The sequence below is a fragment of the Chrysoperla carnea genome, chromosome 2 (genome assembly GCF_905475395.1).
Source record: "Chrysoperla carnea chromosome 2, inChrCarn1.1, whole genome shotgun sequence".
Classification (NCBI taxonomy): Eukaryota; Metazoa; Arthropoda; class Insecta; order Neuroptera; family Chrysopidae; genus Chrysoperla; species Chrysoperla carnea.
In genome coordinates, this window is record NC_058338.1 from 70,177,697 (window position 1) to 70,196,691 (window position 18,995).

The window sequence follows — 18,995 nt, forward strand, 5'->3', positions numbered from 1 at the left end:
GCCGATTCGGAGAAATCACGCTCATCGACTTTGAAAACGTTGTTTCGAGAAAAAAGTGCTTAAAGTTTCAAAAGACGTTTGCTCTCGTTTGCTTTTTTTATACGTTTATCTTCTTTAATATTTCACGGATCAACTTGAAATTTTCTGAGAATATAGGTAGATATTTACATATATGTACATTCCTTAAATGCAAAAAAAATCATATTTTTGAAAATTCTAGCTGGATATAGCCCCTTACAGTTTAATAAATTGGAACCGGACATCGAATGATGGCTTATCACAGAGTTTAATATTGATGCAAATTAGTTTATTGAAATAAAAAAACTGACTACATTTGTTTGTATATAAAAAGTGGCACATTATTTTACGACTTTTAGTTTTAACTTTTGAATGAAATTTATTGGAAATTTAATGATCTACAACTTTGTTTATTACCATTTTTAATATACCGTGAAACGTTATTTATATATTCAGCAGCAACTATATTGAGAAAAGTTTGGAGCGCTATAAATAAAATACGCGTTATACAGAAAAAAATTTTTAAATAAAGTTATAGAAAATGTTATTCTCTACGAAAATGATTCCTACTATTTTCGTTGTACGATGCTCGGTTCACGAGATATTTGATAAAATGTGTTTTCCAAGATGGCGGCTGAAGGTCACGCCCCTGCGTCCCACCAATTTGGATTTACACTCGGAGGAAGCCCCTAAACATATTTCAACATGAAAAAATTTCTGCAGTAAGTTGCATTAAGAGACTCTTTTTTTTGCTCTGGCTATTGGGGTACACGTACCAAAGAGGATTTAGAAGAAATAAATAACGTGCATTCACAACTCTGAGCGTTTAAACAGCTTCAACTGATATTTTTTATGACTCGGAATGAATTAGATTTCTTTTCTCCATTAATGATTCGCTTACCTATACTTCGCTTACATTAAAAACAAGAACATAATTGTAAAATTTATTGCACACATTTTATCATTTATCAGTGGAACATTTTGTTGTACATAATATTTAAAACTGGAAAACGATAAATCAAAACCATATTGACAAGCAAAACCAGTCTTCAGCCTACCTGAATTCTGTTAAAATGCCCTCATTTTAATACAAATAGTGTCAGTAAAGAGGAATATCCTGATCGTCTTAGTGAAAATAAGTGGTCAACCTCGGAATCTAACGGAATAAGCTGAATTTTTGTACAAACCTTTATTTTGATAGAACACTCTATTTTGATAGAACATCACTCAAAATTGCTTTACGCTTACGCGTATTTAAATATTCAAGGTCAACGATCTCGAAAATCAGTTTTTTTGTGAATTTCTCGTTTCTTATGCCTTTAATCTTATTAATATTTATTATAAAAGTTGTAGAAGATAAAATTTTCTACAAATTTTGCCTGAAACTTTGTTTTGTATGCTGAACCGTTTTTGAAATAGATGGTGCAGAAGATGATGTGTTTAGCATAACGTTCTTCAATGCTGGGTCAATATTTATAAATATATGATATTAAATAATTATTTAAGTAGTATTTAATAAATAATTATGGAAAATAACCGCACTGAAGTACGTTAAGCTAAGCTCCCTCTATTCCAAAAACGGTTCAACGTACAAAAAAAAGTTTCAGTCAAAATTTGTAAAAAATTGTATCTTCTATAACTTTTATAATAGATGTTAAAACGATTGAAGGCAAAAGAAACGAAATATTCACAAAAAACTGATTTTCGAGACTTTTGACCTTGAATATCTAAGGATACGCACGCGTGACCATATGTGACTTTTGAGACTTTTGAGAAATTTGTACTATCAAAATAAAGGTTTGTACAAAAATTCAGCTTATTCCGTTAGATTCCGCGATGAAACTCTAGGATGATTGTGTTATGGTCCCATGACATTCTTATATTATCACTCGGTAGTAAATCGCCGCGCTCTGTAGTAGTTTATAAATCAGTATATTGTTCTCGTGTATTTTGTATAAATTGCAGTTTTACGTATAATACACAATATTTTATAATATTGTGAGAATTTGCAGACTCAGCTTTCCGGTCTTAAAGCTTGTGGTACTTACACGTGTCACTTGAATTCATGGCCAAAGTTGAATACACGAGGATGATTATCTACAGACGTGATTGAAACGTTGCTTCCCCTCAGTCGCGTATATAAGTCAAAGTTTTCTGAAGATCCATTCGTTTTGCGAATCTATTAGTGAAATTCGTTAGCAACATTCGGTGTAGAACCATTCGTTTTTCGGTTCTACTAGTTAAACAAATTAATTAGTTAATTAATTTTCGGCTTTCGATTCATAATTTCATTGTAAATAATTCATCAAATAAAGAATACTTATACAATAGTGAGTTAACTTTTAATATTATACGCTTCCAAAAAGATATCCGCTCGTCCAATCCCTGATCCACAACAATTGGAATAAAACTACAAAAATATTCAAGGTACATTGAAATCAAGACACTACATCTAACCCTAATCAAAGAATACAGAATACCTAATAGAACATCATTTGTATACATATATATATCCGAACTCACCATTTTGGTAGTCTGAACTACTCCTACAGAGGGTTTAAGCGTTACATATTTATAACGACTAGATATGCGTTGGTTTGTTATATTCAGCGATAGATAGGCATATCTAGTCGTTATAAATATGTAACGCCTAAACCCTATGGAGGAGTAGTTCAAACTACCAACGGATACGGATACGTATATATACAAATGATGTTCTATTAAGTGTTCTGTATTCTTTGCCCTCATATAGGTTTCGAAATAATAAAAACAAAATAATATTTAGATGTTTTTAGCTATTTTAAAATTTATTATTGATTTAAAATTTTACAAAATAAAATAATTATAAGAATCCAAAATATAATAATCACTAAGCGATGAGCTATGTGAAATCTGTAAAATGTATAAAAATTTACAAATTAATATTTTTGCAAGTACCCAGCATATTTAATCTTGAACTTGGACTTGGCTTTTGATTAAAATTTCTTGAAAGTCTAAACGGTTCTTGGGTTTTGCCTATTTAGACATTTAATGAGGATAACAATAACGTCCTGTGTCTAAAGTTTCATGAAATTTTGATTAAAAGCAAAATCCACTGTTAAATGTGCGGGGTGCTTTAGTAAAATTTTTTTATTCTTTTTATATAAAGCTCTAGTTTTTAATAAAGTATCTTTGTCATCAACATTTTCTTAACATGTATTTCTTAAGTCCATATAGACCATATACCATACCAACAAACGGATTCGATTTCCTAACATCTGCCTAAAATGCAATATACGTTTATTGCAGTTTTAAGCTATAAAACAATTTTAAGCTATTAATTCGGTACGCAGAAATAAATAAATAAATACGTAGAGACATAGAGGTGTCTAAAAAATTCCCGCGAACGCGGGGATTGATTCATCTAGCCCAACCCTGATGATACGTAAAAGTATTTTCTACTCTGAACACAAAAAAAAATTTTTTTGTTTGATATATACAGTGTGTTCACAGTTTTTGGTAACACTAAAAATTTCGGGTGTTAGCCGTCGTATGAAATGCAGTTTTCGGGGCATGAAAGAGAGTATTGAAATGTACATAATCTGAAAATTTCAAGTTTATAACCCTTGAAATTTCAAATTTGAACTTGCTGTAGCTTTGCCAATTTTGTATCTAGATAAAAATTTTCTTAAAAAAAAAAATGTTTTGAAATTAATAATCTATTCAAATCTGTAAAAAAATAATAGGAGTGCCATTTAAAAAAAGGTAGGTTCATCAACTAGTAATTAGAAAAATCAACAATAAATTATATACTGGATACAAGTTAAATGTGGGACAAACAGTAGGACTGTATCAAAGAAATGGGTAATGTAAAAAAACTTATAGGTAGAAAAGTGCCCGTTTCTAGATATGTGATATTGATATTTTAAGAAAAACAGTATTTCGAAAAATTATATTTTTGTGAATATTGCCAAAACGCCAATTTCCAAGCATTGCGTGCCATATTTCAAAATTTTCTAAACAGCCTTTTTTTTTTTAATCTTTTTAATTATATCCTTTTTTAACTAAAATTTAAACGCCTTGTCCTAGTAGAAGACGTATTCCTGGCTCAAAGAGTATTAAGAAATTGTCATAATTTTAACATTATCTACTATTTGACGAGTGCTGTTATGACTTGAAACATCTTGTATTACAAATGAAACAGTTTAGGTAATTTAAATTATTTTATGCTGGAAATAGTATCTATCAACATTTGGTTTTAAATAGCTGATTTTTCAATTTTCCTATATTTCCTCGATGAAAAGTATTCATATAATAACTCACATAGAAATCTTCTTTGTCATCGTCTTTCAACACGTTGCACAAAGATAAATAACTACCATTCGAAAATGACCATTGATTCAACATAAAGGGTCTTAAAGCCATATTTGCAATATAGGCATTTCTACACATTTTAAGAACACTAAAAATTAACAAAATAATATTTAATTTGATGGCAAAAAATTTGTGATATAAAATTACTTATGCGAACTTTTGACCTGAAAAATTGACCATAATTTGTTTAAAGATACTTGGTGTTATTTGTAGAAACACGAACGCCATGTTAAATATAAATTGATTTGGGGTGGAAAATAAAACTGGGTCCCAAATTCTTTGATAAAATGGATATAATTCAAATAAATTCTTTACGCAGAAATACATATAACGGTAAGTAATTGCTGCTAGGTTTGATGTGCATGCATTAATAACTAAACTAAAAATAAATAATAGCAAATGAGAATAAAAACTGAGTTAATTGTTTAAATATACTAGAGGAGAGTGGCCATGCAAGAGTTATGTTTTGAAAAAGACGCTTTCATTTATAATAGGAGAGCTCAAGAAAGGATTTGTGCAATAACTCAAGCGTGTCAGATTACCATTTAAGGGGTTTCATGGACCTTCTTTTGTACCTTCACCAAATATTAGCCCTAAATATGGGCGAGGACAGACGATCAGATTAGTAAAAAAGAAATTGCTATAGGTGAATGAACTTGAGCATGTCGAGATTAAGATATGGCGAGTAAATTACATGCTAAAAAATGTACATTTCAATAATCTGAAAAAAATTTGATCGCGCTCAAGCTAATACGGGTAACGCAACTTTGCAAGCTTCCCATTTCCTTGCGTCACGCTTAAATCATCAGATTATTGAAATGTACATTTTTTAGCATGTAATTAACCAAATCTTAATCTGATGCGCTCGAGTTCATTCATCTATCGCAATTTTTTTTACTAATCTGACCATCTGCCCTACGTGCGTCCTCCTCATATCAAGGGCTAATATTTAGTAAAGGTACTAAGGAAGGTCCAAGGAACCCCTCATATGTAAATCTGACGCGTTCGAGTTACACAAATCCCCTCTTGGGCTTCCCTTTTATTATTTGAAAGTAGTTAAAGTTGAATAGCTGTTTCAGTTTTTCATACGTTCAGAAACTTTCAAAAAAATGAAAGTGTGACTTTCAAAATATGACTTTTTTATGCCAACCTTCCCCTTCATCTATTTGCGTATTAATAAAAATTATTTGGACTAATGCACACGGTACGATTTTGTCTGTGGTACATTTTTATTATTGTCTTCGTTATCACAGAAATGCATTAAAGTAAATATCAGAAGATAAATTTACCGTTAACGAAAAAAAAAACGTTTATGAATGTTTTCACTGTCTTGATTCGAAGATAATTTTATCTCGAACCACTCACAGTTATTCCTTGTAAATAAAGTAAAGCTTACACACATAACTTTTTTAATCGATTCGTCTTAATATCAATTTTCAACGTCTGTTTCTTCATTTATAATAACAATTCTTGATTGATTAATTTAAACAAATCATATGAATAATAAATACAATTACCTACATATTTTTTAATCCCTTAACTCGCCAGCACAACATAATTTTGGTAAAAATGATAAAAATGGCGTCAGTTTAATTAATCTTATTCAGTAGTCAAAATAAATTTATATGCATTTAAGGTGAATCTGTCAATAAAAAATATGCCAGCCAGTGCTAACTTATCCCATATTACTGAACCCGTTTTATGATTTGGCGAGTTTGCATCAATTGGCATTGACAATAATAATTTTGCTAAAAAAATTTGATAGTAGCTTGTATATTATAATACCTTCTCTTAATACTATCAATAGAGTTCGCTTGGTACCACGATGCGATTATCATGTTAATAATAGCATTATATACAGGTATACATAATCGGCGGCTACATTTTCGTCAAAGCAAAATACATGTTAGAAACCAATTCCAGTGCCTAAATAAAAGCTTAAAGGCCCATTTAAGTTATCAACCAGGTATCAGTTCTTTGACAGTTAAAAAAACTAAAACAAAAATTAATTCAGAAATGGAAAATTAATTTTCCCGTGGTAAACATCATTGGTAAGTGTTAGTTGGCCTAAATGCGTCCTTACATCATTTTTACTTTGATTGGTTATTTTAGATTTTTGTTGTGTATTTATGATAAAAATTCCATTACGAAACTAAAACAAAAAAACATATCAATAAAAGGAGCTGGTTCGTGTTCTAATGTTCCCTTAATTCAGCAAAAAGCCAAAGACGTTCGGATTAGATATTAGAGAACGTTCGGATTAAATTAACATGAGAAAATCGTATCAGATTAGTAAAAAAATTTTAATAGCAGACGCAATTTTTTTTAAATTGCTTACCGATTGATGGTCGAAATATTACAGTTGGTATATTTTCACTTTCATCATTTATTACATTCTCTGCAAGTGATTTTGTAAAAGTGTACGTATTTGGGAAACCATTCAAATCCTGAAAATTATTGGTATTATCTCTTGTAGATGATTCCATTATTGTTTCTCCAATATTTTGACGTATTATTTTGACGAAACAATGTATATTTTCTAAATAAAAATCAAATTTAATGGAATTAGTTTTTGAAGGGCTTTATTTTTTTCTTTAATCAGTTTTTAATTACAGTCTCGACAGAGTTAACCTTGCCTACTTTGCATCAGCAATAGCATTTAAATTTTTTGTAACTGTAATAGGGAATAATCCTGATGTCAAATTGGCCATATTACCCATAAAATTGTAAAACTAGACTTGATACTATGGCAAAATTTCAAAGTGAAATTAAAATTGATTAAAAAACGAACAAGTTATACGCAATCAAAGATTGCATTCAAAAATTTCCCATCCCCTCTTAGCAAAACAAAGTTTCATGTGTAATCTCTTTGGCGATACCCACGTATGACGTCACTAGCGGATATCTTCCTCTTTGTTTAATTGGGACTTTTAAACGTCCAAATCTTGCATACTAGTAAAGATTTTTAAACCAACTTTACTTTTCTATTCGTGAAGTGAGAATTCTTCACCTGAAGTGATAAAAAAATTTAGTCTGATCCCATATTATGCATCCTTTATATTTTTTTAAGCAAAATTAAAAACGACAGAGTAAAATGAAGCTTATCGAAGAAGAATTTTCATTAAAATTCTTTTTTATTTAGAATTAATGCATCATTGCATGCAAATGTGTATAAATTTGGCCCAGTTCTAATAGAATCTAACAATTAAAAAAAAAAAAATTTCCAATAAATGAGAGTGGCTATTAGCAAATGGGAAATATGTCGATCTTCTTTACGGCTTGAGTGAATTAAAGGTTCTAAAACGCTGAGTCCCGATTTTCCGAATTGGTTTTCCGAGTCTACACAATACACAGAAGCCTGTAAAAAGTGTCAATCGATTAGGGTAACAAGATTTCATTAATTAAGTCGTGGAGGAATGACCACTGGGTCCCTGGGGCCCCACATTTGTTAAAGAAAATATCATCACTGAAACCTTACTTGGCTGTGAGTAATTTGATTGTTTCATCATCAAATGTTTCTGCAATTTGAATTAAATGTTTCCAATTTGCTTGTTGTGGATAAACTTTTTCATAAATGATTTGTTTATAAAGATTACAATATGCTGTAAAAAGATGGAAAAAAATCTAAAATAAGTTAGAATACAATAGAAATAGGGGTGATCTGTAGAGGGATATTTTTATTAATTTATATTATAATTTGTGAGTTCTTGTTGTGTTTGTGAGTAGATAAGAAATAACGTAACGTAAAAATTACTTAAAGAAATTTAATAATTGTGTCCATAAAATAATAAGATCTTGGAATGAGAATATAATATTCAATTTAAATTCAAATTTCATTCAATTTAGATTCAAATTAAAAAAACTATTAAAAAAATTAGAAAAATGCCAATTCCTAAAAAATTTCATATGGAAAATTTTAACATTATATAATATATTTACCTTAAGATATTTCATCTGTTAAGCAATTGAAATTAGATCTCTTGACGATCTGACATTCATTAGCAATGCTCTCTTTAATGGATCATCAAAACATAATGTTCACATTTTCTTTTAATATTTCTATATCAACTGGTGACATCCCTAAATTTGGTTCTAGACAATCCCCGATAATAATCATCAATTTTGTTATACTGTTTGGGTTTTCATTTTTCAAACGATCAAAGACCTGAAAAAATTATCATACAAATACTCGAACTTCTTTTTATATTAAAAAAACATCTTTTTTGAAAAAATGCCCGTTCAAAAGATAACCCCCGATTAAAAACTTCAAAATTACTTGTTTTGAAGATTATATACGAAACCAGTAAAATTTACAAAAGTTAAAAAACCCCCGACAAAATTTTCGGTTACGGAACCCTAGACTCGCACTTGAAACAAAGTTAGAAACACCCCCCATTAAATTACCTTTTAAGCGAAACAAAAAAATCCAAATTGGTTCATCCGTTTAGAGGGTACGATGCCACAGACATACGCACAGACACACAGGCAGACACACACACATAGCGGTCAAACTTATAACACGCCCTTTTTTGGTTCGGGGATTAAAAGTGTTGAATTAAGAAATTTTTTTCTTCCTATCTTATACTTGGTAAGTATTAGGTTGTTATTTTTTTGTGTTGTTTCAAAAAATTTTGACATGTCTATTTGTGTTACTTACAGGATTTTCTAACATATCATTTAATCGTTTTTCTGGTAAATTCCTTTCTTTTGTCGTAGCAATAAATAAATTTTGTTGATATCAGGACAGCTGCGAAGTAATTTTCCAATAAGCACTTTGCCCATAAATCCATTACCTCCAGTTTTAAATACATTTTGATTCTTATAAAACTCTTTTATTGTTGGTAAGTTTTTGTCCGATAATTTTGGTAGCTCATAATTTATTTCTATGTGCGAATGCCTTTTCAATTCTTCTTCATAGAATTTTTCAGCTAATTTTTCTATTAGGAAATATCTTTCATCAGTAAAGTCCATGTTTGATTGGCTAACAATCGAATATTAATAAATGTATTTATATTTATTTATAAACTAAGTTTAATTTTGGCCATTAAAAAAACTTATTTAGTAAATAATTTCATTAGAAAAATACACCTACAGACAATTTTAAATGTATTTCATTAGCCTAGGCATATTAGGATTCTCAGAAAAAAGTTTTGATTTACATTTTTAATTATCGAACCATTTGTGTTTTAGAATTGTGGTAGATTTTTTGACAGAAAATGATTCCTATCATAATCGACTATGATATGTAGTCCCTTACTTTTCGTTTTTCGTGACCACGGAGGCTTTTGGCCCCAAATGATACTACTGCAATTACTGCCAGGTTAGTATAGGTAATATAAAAATTTGATATTTTGTAAATATTTAGTCATACATCGACCTGAGGGGGTTCATTTGGTCGTTAACCCACTTAATTGTCAGGGGCGGTCCGTCAATTTTCACAGGTATAATTCTGTTTCTACTATTAAAACAAATTCGTACAAAATATCATAAATAGTACATAAAAATGCTACCTATTCATACTATAAGAGAAAAATTATATTATTTATAGAAAAAAATTTGTCTATTTCAAAACTTCAATTGTTTCAACTAGAGAACGGATAAAGATACAGGGTCTAATCTTGGGTTTCTCAAAATACAAATTTTTGAATTATCTTCAACTTTTCCATTCATTGTTATCAGCGAAAATCCTTAGTTTTCCCAAAAAACGTCTTTTTTTTCGAAATTTTTCAAATCCGGCAAAAAATTACGTTTTGGGGCAAATTTTTGTGCTCTTTTTTATTTTTGTTTTTGATAACATTTCGAACCCATTCTCCATGGCCAGGAAGTGTGTATGTATCTCAAGAAAGTTTTTTTCCTAATAAGGGGCCTGAACTAGGTAATTTTTTAATGGCAACAAATAACAACAATTCCACGTGTCTGTGGGTATTAAGGGTCAAACATATATTAAATTAATCATTTGTAAATGATTGTTTTTGACGGCTTTTTTATTATTATAATAAAAATAGAATGGCTATTGTTTACTCATTACTCGTTGAAAATTCTCACGGATATTACAGCTTTCTGATTATTATTAATGTGGCGGTGTAATCAGGAGCGGCTCTTCAAGTTTGGCATAGCGTTTTCAAATTGTAAAATAATTTCAGTAAAATATTTTAACAGTCTAACATTTTTAGACGTTTCGTTATTTTCGTTGCAAATGCAATATAATTGGATAACTTAATAAAACTATTATGGATACCGGAGCTGTATTATAAGGTATTAGTCTGGTATTTAGCCCAAAAATGGATCTATATTCCTGTTTTTTGATTTCATACACGTATCCTTCCTTCTTAAAATAGCGATTTAAAAAAAAATTTATTTATATACATTTCCTTCTAAAAATAGCCATCGCGATTTAAAGAATAATTTTTTTATTATTCAAATCGCTATTTTGCGAAGGAAATATGTATAAATATTTAATCAAAATTGATTATTATTATTGATTACAGATTGGGGGGCCAGCACCGATTTTAATGAAACTTTTTGTAACGTGCTTATTAAGACTCCAGGAAACAAGCAGCTAACTGCCAAATTAATTATAGGGGATGCATATGTATCCCATTTTTTTTAAAGGCTTATTCTGACTTAAAATTGTCAACTCGTGAATATTTTTTGTCGCTGATCACGAATATGATATCAGATTACACGAGTTCTATCACGTAGTCGGTCAAACTAAGGCAAAATAAGTATTTATCGTCCAAATCGTGCTCTAGGAAAACACCCACACAATGTGAATTGTGAGATTGGCACAATTTTTGGAAGACGTCTTATAATCCGTGTAATCTGACATCTGATTTTCGTAATAGAAAACAAAAATAGCCCCTAGATCACAGTTTGGACGATAAATAATTAATTGGCCGTTTTTGTACCAAAAATGGAATTTCCAGTCAAAAATGGAAAGATTTTCGGAATAAGCGACAGAATCCTTGCACTATGATATCGGATTCGTTTCCAACGACCAAAATACCTACTAGGAAATAATTTTAAGGCAAAAAAGCATTAAACAAATTTTGGGAAACATACTCCCCCGCTAGAGCCTTATGCCCTCCTATAACTTGTTTAAGTTGGCTGTATATTCCTTGGGAACATATAAACACGTTACATAAAGTTTCATTAAAATTGGTGCTGTTTCCCAACTTTTCCACTATCGGCACTTTTTCCTGGGTTATTCACTGTATTAATATCGAGGATAAAGAAAACTGAAACCAATCGAGGTACGGATATGGATTTAAATATTTACGGCATAGTATATTTATTATAAAAACAAAAATCTATGTTAATTTAGATTCAGTTTTTAAAAACCCATTGTCATTATCCCTACTTAAGGTTGGTATTAAACCATACGCCGTTTATTAAACACATTTATTTTTGAATTAATATCATTGGAATTGGAGTTCATATCGAATTGGGTTGGAATTTTTGTTGAAGGAATTTCATTCATTGATCGCAACTCATTTTTGGGGTAAATATCTTCAAAGAAAAAAAGATTGAAAACTGTTTTTCAACTGGTTTATATTGTTCCTTAATGTTGTATTGTTTTACAAATTAAAATAAATATATTAGTCCACATATAATAATCAGATTGTTTACTCAAAATCATATTTGTAGGAATATAGAATATTAATAATCCATAAACGATCAAAAGTTATTAAAATTGAAATCTACTGCTTTTAAGTTTTTTAAAAGAAAACTTTTATAAAACACAAATAGGAAAATAATCCAAAATAAAAGAATCACCATGCGATGAGCCATACTAAATCTGAAAGTTGAAATTAAAAAGTTAACATTTTGAGAATTTGTTAAAATTAATAAGTTCCAATTTTACTTTTTATACAAAGCTTGAGCTTTCAAAAGAGCATTTTTATCATCAATATTTTCTTTTAACATATATTTCTTCAATCCGTATAGACCATAAGCTAAAACAGAAAATTTATCGGATTTCCGAACGTCTACCTAAAAATAAAATAACTTTAGAAACATGTACGTTAAACAAAGATAGTTAATTGCATATAAGTGGCAATCTCTATGCTATTGAGTAGGTATTCTTGTTTAGATATATCAATCAATCAATGAAGTGCTATGTTTGATTAACAAACGTTGGTGATAATGGCATTAAATATATAAATTTCACAAATAAGTAGCAATACCTCTTTGAATAAACCTGTATATTCATCGACCAGATATAATAATAATTATTTTTACTTATGACAAAAAAATTTTTTGATTGTGTTTTCAAGAAAATCTTGAACTGATTGAAACCAGACACAATAAAAAAGAATTTTGACTCGTCCCGCCTGTTATGAATATTAATGATAAATCATGTATGGACATAACTTGCTCTGCCTCTTGGAGAATTTCTTTGTGTCTTTTATTTCTGGCTCAAGTGCCGAAAATGTACGTCAAAAGAAAATCATTGATAATCTACAAGGTAATACATAAAAAAAAGTAAGAAGCGTTTGCAGTTTTCGAAAAGGGCGAATGAATTTCGTTTTTCAATCCCCTTAACAGTATTAAACTTTTTGTAGAATTTAACACCTTCGACTTTTTCTAAATAATATAATGATTTACAATTTTTGTCTGAGTTGAATTTTTGGATAAACGATTTCTAGAAAGATCCAAAAACCGAAAATTTTGCTCTTTGACCTTGAATAACTTTTTTAGCCTCCTTGGTATCGATAAGGACTAATGGCACTTTATTTCTCCAAGTGTATCCAATCTCTTTAGGAAATTCCAGCTGGGTTGGAGTTTTTGTTATTTGAAATGTTTATTTTGGAAGATGTATATAATGGATGAAATATTATGATGGATGAAATGTCATAACTTACACAGAAATCGTTTTTGTCATCACATTTCACTACTTTGTTCAATGACAAATAATTACCATTCAAAAATGACCATTGATTTGTCATGAACGGTTTTAAAGCCACATTTGCAATATATATTTTTCTACACATTTTAAGTACTCTAAAAATTAAACAGAATGACAAAAAAAACTTACAACGGAATAGCAAGTGTTTAATTTTACTTACGGGAACTTTTGACCTGATAGATTGACCATAATTTGTTTAAAAATACTAGGGATTATTTGTAGAAAAAGAAAAGCAATGTCAAATACAAGTTTATTTGTGATGAGAAGAATAAATGGATACCAAATTCTTCGATAAAATGGATATAATTCAAATAATTTCTTTGAGCAGAATTTCATATAACGGTATGTAATTAGTGCTACGTTTGATGTACAAGCGTTGATAACTAAGCTAAAAAATATAAAAATAGATCAATGGAATTATTTTCTTCATCAACGGTATGTCAATGACATCTTAAAGGATTTAAAAAAATTTATGTTAACATCAAAATTATTTTTTGATTGTGAAGTTTGATACAGATCCAAAACGGTGTGCTACCGAACTGCCATTGACCACATTATTATTGACTATTGATACATATGGTTTAAGAGCCAAAAGTTGGCAGATTTACAATATTTTAATACACTCCAGTTTGTTCTCTGTATATCGATCGCATTACAATTGTTTCTTTGCGGATAGGTTAGGTCAGGTTAGAGTGGCTGTCTTGGAGTGAGACACACTTAGATCATAGAGTCCGTTGTGATACCGAAAAGAGTTGGCCCATCCCTGGCCATTACTCTATTTGGAGCTGTTTAGGAACAGCAGGAGTGCATTGACGTGAACGGACTTTACGTCGGATGGGTCGTCAAAGAAAGACTGGCTCAAATGAGTCCACCTCTTTGTGGACTTAGCTGAGCAGTGACAAAGAAGACGAGGCATCAGGTAGTCAGGTCCAGGCGGTCAGCGTGTCTGCCAATGAGCCAGTGTGCTGCATTAGCCACAATAGTTTTGCTAATAGAGGCCCTTGGAAGTGATATTAGATTTTACGGAACAGCTACAATATGGTTACATATCTGTCTTGTAGTACCACAAAAACGGTCCTCCCTCCATCCAAGATTGGTCTTTCTTAGGTATCTCCTTTGAGCTGTAACTTGCAGTTCGCAAATGGAACTCCCGGATATCTATTGATGCTTATACCTGGCAACATTGTGTCATTTCTTTCAAGCTCCCTGTGTCCCTGTGTCCAGGTACCCATACCAGGTTTACATTCATTTGTTCTGCCAGCTCGTTTTAGGAAGTTCAAGAGTCCAGTGTGACCTTTGAGCCTTTGCGCATAGCAAAATCTGGTATTTGAATTAAAAATTCGATTGTTTTGAGATTTCTGATTTTTGCCTTTTTTTATAACATTTAACTAATCGATTCGCATCATTGCGTGCGAGTTGAGCGTAAAAATATGAGGCCTTCCTAACGGCGATGTGACTTAACTGTACCTTCTTTTAATATTGCTAATAGTGTTGTTCGCTTGGTACCATGATGCAACTATCATGTTAGCAATAGCATGGTCCACGGGTACATGATCGGGCGCTACGTTTTCATCTGCATAACACACATGTAACAAACCAGTTCCAAAGGCCAAGTAGAAACCTAAGGGTCCATTTAAGTTATCTAACCAGCCAGGTATTGGTTCTTTTTCACTAGAAAAAACTACAGAAAATAAATGTTTAATTTAAGAAGAGAGAATTTTCCCTTTTTTTTTTTATTAAATTTCACACAAGAAATAAAGACTGTGTTCGTTATTATAAATATTCATCTTTTAGCAATAAAATAAATCATTTATTTATTATTTTTTATGTAAGTATCTTAAAGGCCAAAAAACTGTTGAGAAATTTGGTATTTGCATATTAAAAGAAATTATTTAACAAGCTATTGCTTGCAAGTCATGAAGTTAAAGGCCAAAACGATCACAGACTAAATATATATTTCAAATTCCGTATCTTTTAGTATTGTAAGGGCTAGTATGAAGGCGAATTGAGATGAATAAATAACACAACCAAAATACGATGGAGTCTTGCCCTGAATCTGAGAGTTGTTAGCATAACCAAAGTAATGGTTCGATATGGTAACGACGGATCCAATTGATCTAGAAGATCAATAAGAAATATGAAACACCAGGTCCGCACAATCTCAATATGTGTGCGTGTGGTAAAAACCAAAAGCAAGAAGAAGAACGAAAAATCTTCCATATTTAGACTTGATCTAGAATCATGATTCTTGTATTTAGACTTTGAGAATGAGAAATAAATGAAGTTGTAAAGTATGAATGTCTAGTCTAATACTTTCATGTACATACGATCCAGTAAGTAGTGAGAAGATTGAACTGCCAAAAAATCGGTTCATGTAGTCCTCTTCCCTGGCTATCCTACAAACTAAAAAAATAATTTTTTATTACTTACCAATCGATGGTCGGTATATTACAGTTGGTATATTTTCACATTCATCATTTATTACATTCTCTGCAAGTGATTTTGTAAAGGTGTACGTATTTGGAAAATCATTTAAAATTCTAAAAATTATTATTATCATTTTTACTTCTAGGGGTAAGCTGGTAAAGTAAAGTGGCTAAGCCAGTAAGGTTGATTTTTTGTGGAGTTCATTTTTGAAGAATCGACTAGAAGTATATTGACGAGTCTTGTAGGCGAACATCCTTGAAGGATTTTAAAAACTTGCTTTCCTTTGCGGGAGCCACGTTATAGTTTTTAAATCAACATTTGAATGCTTCTATAAATAGCCAGAGTTTCGACATAGTTAATTTTCATAATATTTTCAATGCATTGCTAAGTACCTCGGCTTAATTAATCCAGAAATCAGGAATATTAAATTAAAAAAATACTAATAAACATACTTGGCTGTGAGTAATTTGATTGTTTCATCATCAAATGTTTCTGCCATGTGAATTATATGTTTCCAATTTGCTTGTTGTGGATAAACTTTTTCGTGAATAATTTGTTTGTCTATATTACAATATGCTGTAGAAAGGTGGACAAATACCTGAACAGTTAAAATATGTTTGAAATATTATTTACTTAATCGTAAATGTAAAATACTTTGCTTAATATTTAAACTTCAATCATTAAAATAGTTCAAAAAAAATTTGATATCAAGAAATTTTCATTGTTACCCCATCATGTTGGTAAAAATAAGAGAAATATTCCAAAATGTCTCCTTTTGGAGGCAGATATAGTTCATCCTTGATGTTAGTGTAATCCAAACTGAGGGTATATACATGGTTCAGGGTGGACCGTTTTAAACTATTATGGGTAACAGCTCGCTTTGTGTCCCACGACACCTCTCGTTTTTTTTTGTTTGATTAACTACAAACCAAGTTAAAAGTCATAATATACTTATTAAAATTGAATAGCTTAGTGACGGCAAAAGTATAAATCCGCCACTAATTGACCTCCCAGGATAAAAGACCTGTCCAATGTAATCAAGTTTCTTATAATACATCAGATGGACTCTAATGGTTTCGTGTTTGTCAGAAAAATAACATGAAATTCAATACAATAATTTAAACCAAAACGTTACCTTTAAATGTTTCATTTGTTTAGCAATTGAAATTAAATCTCTGGCTGACCTAGTATTCATTAGCACAGCTTTTTTTAAAGGATCATCAAAACGCACGGATGCAGCTGCATGGAATATAATGTTTACGTTTTCTTTTAATATTTCAATATCCTTATTCGACATCCCTATATTGGTCTGTTCACAATCTCCATGAATAATTATTAGTTTTGATACACTGTTGAGATTTTCATTTTTCAAACGATCAAAGATCTGAAATAATGAGGATACTAAAATACAAACTTGTTTCGAATTATCGAAGGACTGGAAAAAACCTTATATAGTTGAATTAATAAATAACTGTGCGACAATAAACCGTTATTATAAAATAATTTTAGACTTGAATCTTTAGGTACTAGTAGTATTAAAAACATGGACTTCCAAGTGTGACTCCCATTGGCTTCCAAAAATTTTCGATTTCAAAATGACCTATTGTTGGATTTTAAATGACAAATTTAGTAAAGACATTAATCTCTAAGTAAATTTGAAATTTTCTTAACATTTACTCTAATTTAACCCGGGATTCTTGAACAGTGCGAAATTTTATGTTTTGATGTGTACCTCTAGGAGAACACATCAAATTACTTTTTTGTATATCGGCCATATTTCAACGAGATGGTGTAACAGCAACAAATCTGTGCTGAATTTTCTTGTTGTTGCAACAATTGAGAGCTAGAAGCTGAAACGATAGCTAATTATAAATACTTACAGGAGATTCTAACATATCATTTAATCGTTTCTCTGGTGTAATTCCTTTCTTTTGTCGTAGTAATAAATAAATTTTGTTGATATCAGGACAGCTACGAAGTAATTTTTCAATAAGCACTTTTCCCATAAATCCATTACCTCCAGTTATAAACACATTTTGATTCTTATAAAACTCTTTTATTGTTGGTAAGTTTTTATCCGATAATTTCGGTAGTTCATAATTAATTTCTATATGTTGTCGTCTTTTCGAATCTTCATCTGATATTTTTTCAGCTAATTTTTCTATTTGGAAATATCTTTCATCAGTAAAATCCATTTTTATAAAAAATATAACGTTTATTTGTAACTTGGACAATGCGATTAGTTAAACTTAGGAATTAATTAAGAACAAATAATTTTAATGATAACAATAAATTAATTAGGTAATACCTACGCATTGAATGCATGTAATAAAAATGTTAATTAAAATTTTTGCAAATGATTCTACGAGATCTTTTGTTTTCATTTTGCATATTTTTTCCTTAGAAATTTTTTTTTGGAATGGAGTTTTAGTTAGAATTTGAAGTTTAGTTAGTTTTTTCCTCGAGATTTGACTTGTTTGACTTCCTAAATATTATTGGACGAGATTGGTATGAAATTAGGATCAATAATTAATCACTATTCGAAGCACGTAACAAATTTCCAGCATTTGATTTCCAAAGTTTCGGAAAAAATTGGTGAAAATTTTCTAATTGGGAAACAAATTTTCCGACGTATTTTCTCGGAAACTATGAAAGTATGGATAGTATTTCGGGATAGTATCGAGATGATAAGATTTTTTTCCTTTTTCAATCGGCTCATTTTTGAAAATAAGTAGGTATACCGGGTTGACTATTTTTACATATTAATAGCTAATAGCTCGTTTTGTATTTATCCAATCAGAATAGAATAGAATAACTCTTTAAATTTGAAAGTTGATCCTCATAAAAAATTACCATTTCTTATTTAAAACATTTTTTCGAAAACCGTTAACTTTCGGTGGAAATGTGATTTAAAAATATGCCATCATTGCATTTAATCGAAAGAAAATTCGCTAGCTTTAGACAAATTGTTTAGACAAAAGTTATCAAGGTCAATAAAGCCCATTCGTCTGTGTTAATTCCTCTTAAGCCCAGGTAAATTTTCAAGATCAAGATCAAATGGCCTTGAAACTAGAATATCCTCTATTGCCCTTGGCACTTTTTGGCTAAAGCATTTTTCTGTAATAAAATACAGTATGTAATAACCACATATTTTAAGACGTATTTCCTCCGGTAGCTAACGATTTTCGAAAAACATGTTAAAATAAAAAGTAAATTTTTTATGAGGATCTAGTTTTTGATTTAGTGTTATTCTTTTTCATACCTTTTTTAGGATCTCAATTACCTATTA

The 18,995-nt window shown here is 30.3% G+C and overlaps 1 protein-coding gene across 1 annotated transcript; it reads right to left on the reverse strand.

Annotated features, from left to right (window-relative positions):
- Positions 1–7,845: 7,845 nt before the first annotated feature.
- Positions 7,846–17,901, reverse strand: LOC123292885 (fatty acyl-CoA reductase 1-like). Its single transcript, XM_044873599.1, has 10 exons — positions 17,587–17,901; positions 16,842–17,090; positions 16,159–16,304; positions 15,710–15,819; positions 14,747–14,960; positions 13,440–13,667; positions 13,236–13,374; positions 12,236–12,363; positions 12,081–12,169; positions 7,846–7,973 (listed from the first exon to the last, which is right to left on the reverse strand). The coding sequence occupies exons 1-10, from the start codon at positions 17,899–17,901 to the stop codon at positions 7,846–7,848; spliced, it is 1,746 nt and encodes a 581-aa protein (XP_044729534.1).
- Positions 17,902–18,995: the final 1,094 nt, after the last annotated feature.